This window comes from Sinocyclocheilus anshuiensis, unplaced genomic scaffold (genome assembly GCF_001515605.1).
Source record: "Sinocyclocheilus anshuiensis isolate Anshui unplaced genomic scaffold, SAMN03320099.WGS_v1.1 C32052732, whole genome shotgun sequence".
Taxonomy (NCBI): domain Eukaryota; kingdom Metazoa; phylum Chordata; class Actinopteri; order Cypriniformes; family Cyprinidae; genus Sinocyclocheilus; species Sinocyclocheilus anshuiensis.
The window spans coordinates 1-660 of NW_015609880.1; the positions used below are offsets into that span (position 1 = coordinate 1).

General features: G+C 55.0%; 1 protein-coding gene across 1 annotated transcript; it reads left to right on the plus strand.

Annotated features, from left to right (window-relative positions):
* Positions 1-3: 3 nt before the first annotated feature.
* Positions 4-657, plus strand: LOC107682312 (potassium voltage-gated channel subfamily D member 1-like; the record flags this gene model as incomplete). The annotated part of the gene is made up of 1 exon (XM_016478595.1): positions 4-657. A coding segment is annotated over one exon (654 nt), but the record flags the coding sequence as incomplete, so codon positions are not given.
* Between the last annotated feature and the right edge of the window lie 3 nt (positions 658-660).

The following is a 660-nucleotide window of genomic DNA, read 5'->3' on the forward strand; positions in this document are numbered from 1 at the left end:
GACACTCTGCTGGGCAGCTCGGAAAAGGAGTTTTTCTACAACGAGGACACTCAGGAGTATTTCTTCGACAGGGACCCGGAGATGTTTCGGCACATTTTGAACTTCTACCGCACTGGCAAGCTTCACTACCCGAGGCAGGAGTGCATTCAGGCCTTCGACGAGGAGCTGGCGTTTTACGGCATCGTGCCGGACATTATCGGCGACTGCTGCATGGAAGAGTACAGGGATCGCAAGAAAGAGAACCAGGAACGTTTGGCCGAGGACACGGAGGCCGAGATGGCGACGGACACCCCTTTGCCACCACACAGCACACATCGGGAACGTTTGTGGCGCGCCTTTGAAAACCCCCACACGAGCACCATGGCTCTCGTTTTCTACTATGTCACAGGTTTCTTCATTGCCGTCTCGGTTATAGCAAACGTGGTGGAAACTGTCCCCTGCCGACCCCTCAAAGGCAGCAAGAAAGACTTGCCATGTGGCGAGAAGTACTCGCTGCCGTTTTTCTGCATGGACACGGCCTGCGTCCTCATCTTCACATTCGAATACGTCATGAGGCTTTTCGCCGCGCCCAGCCGCTGCAAGTTCATGCGCTCGGTCATGAGTGTAATTGACGTCGTTGCCATCATGCCCTACTACATCGGCCTGGTCATGCCTGAGAAC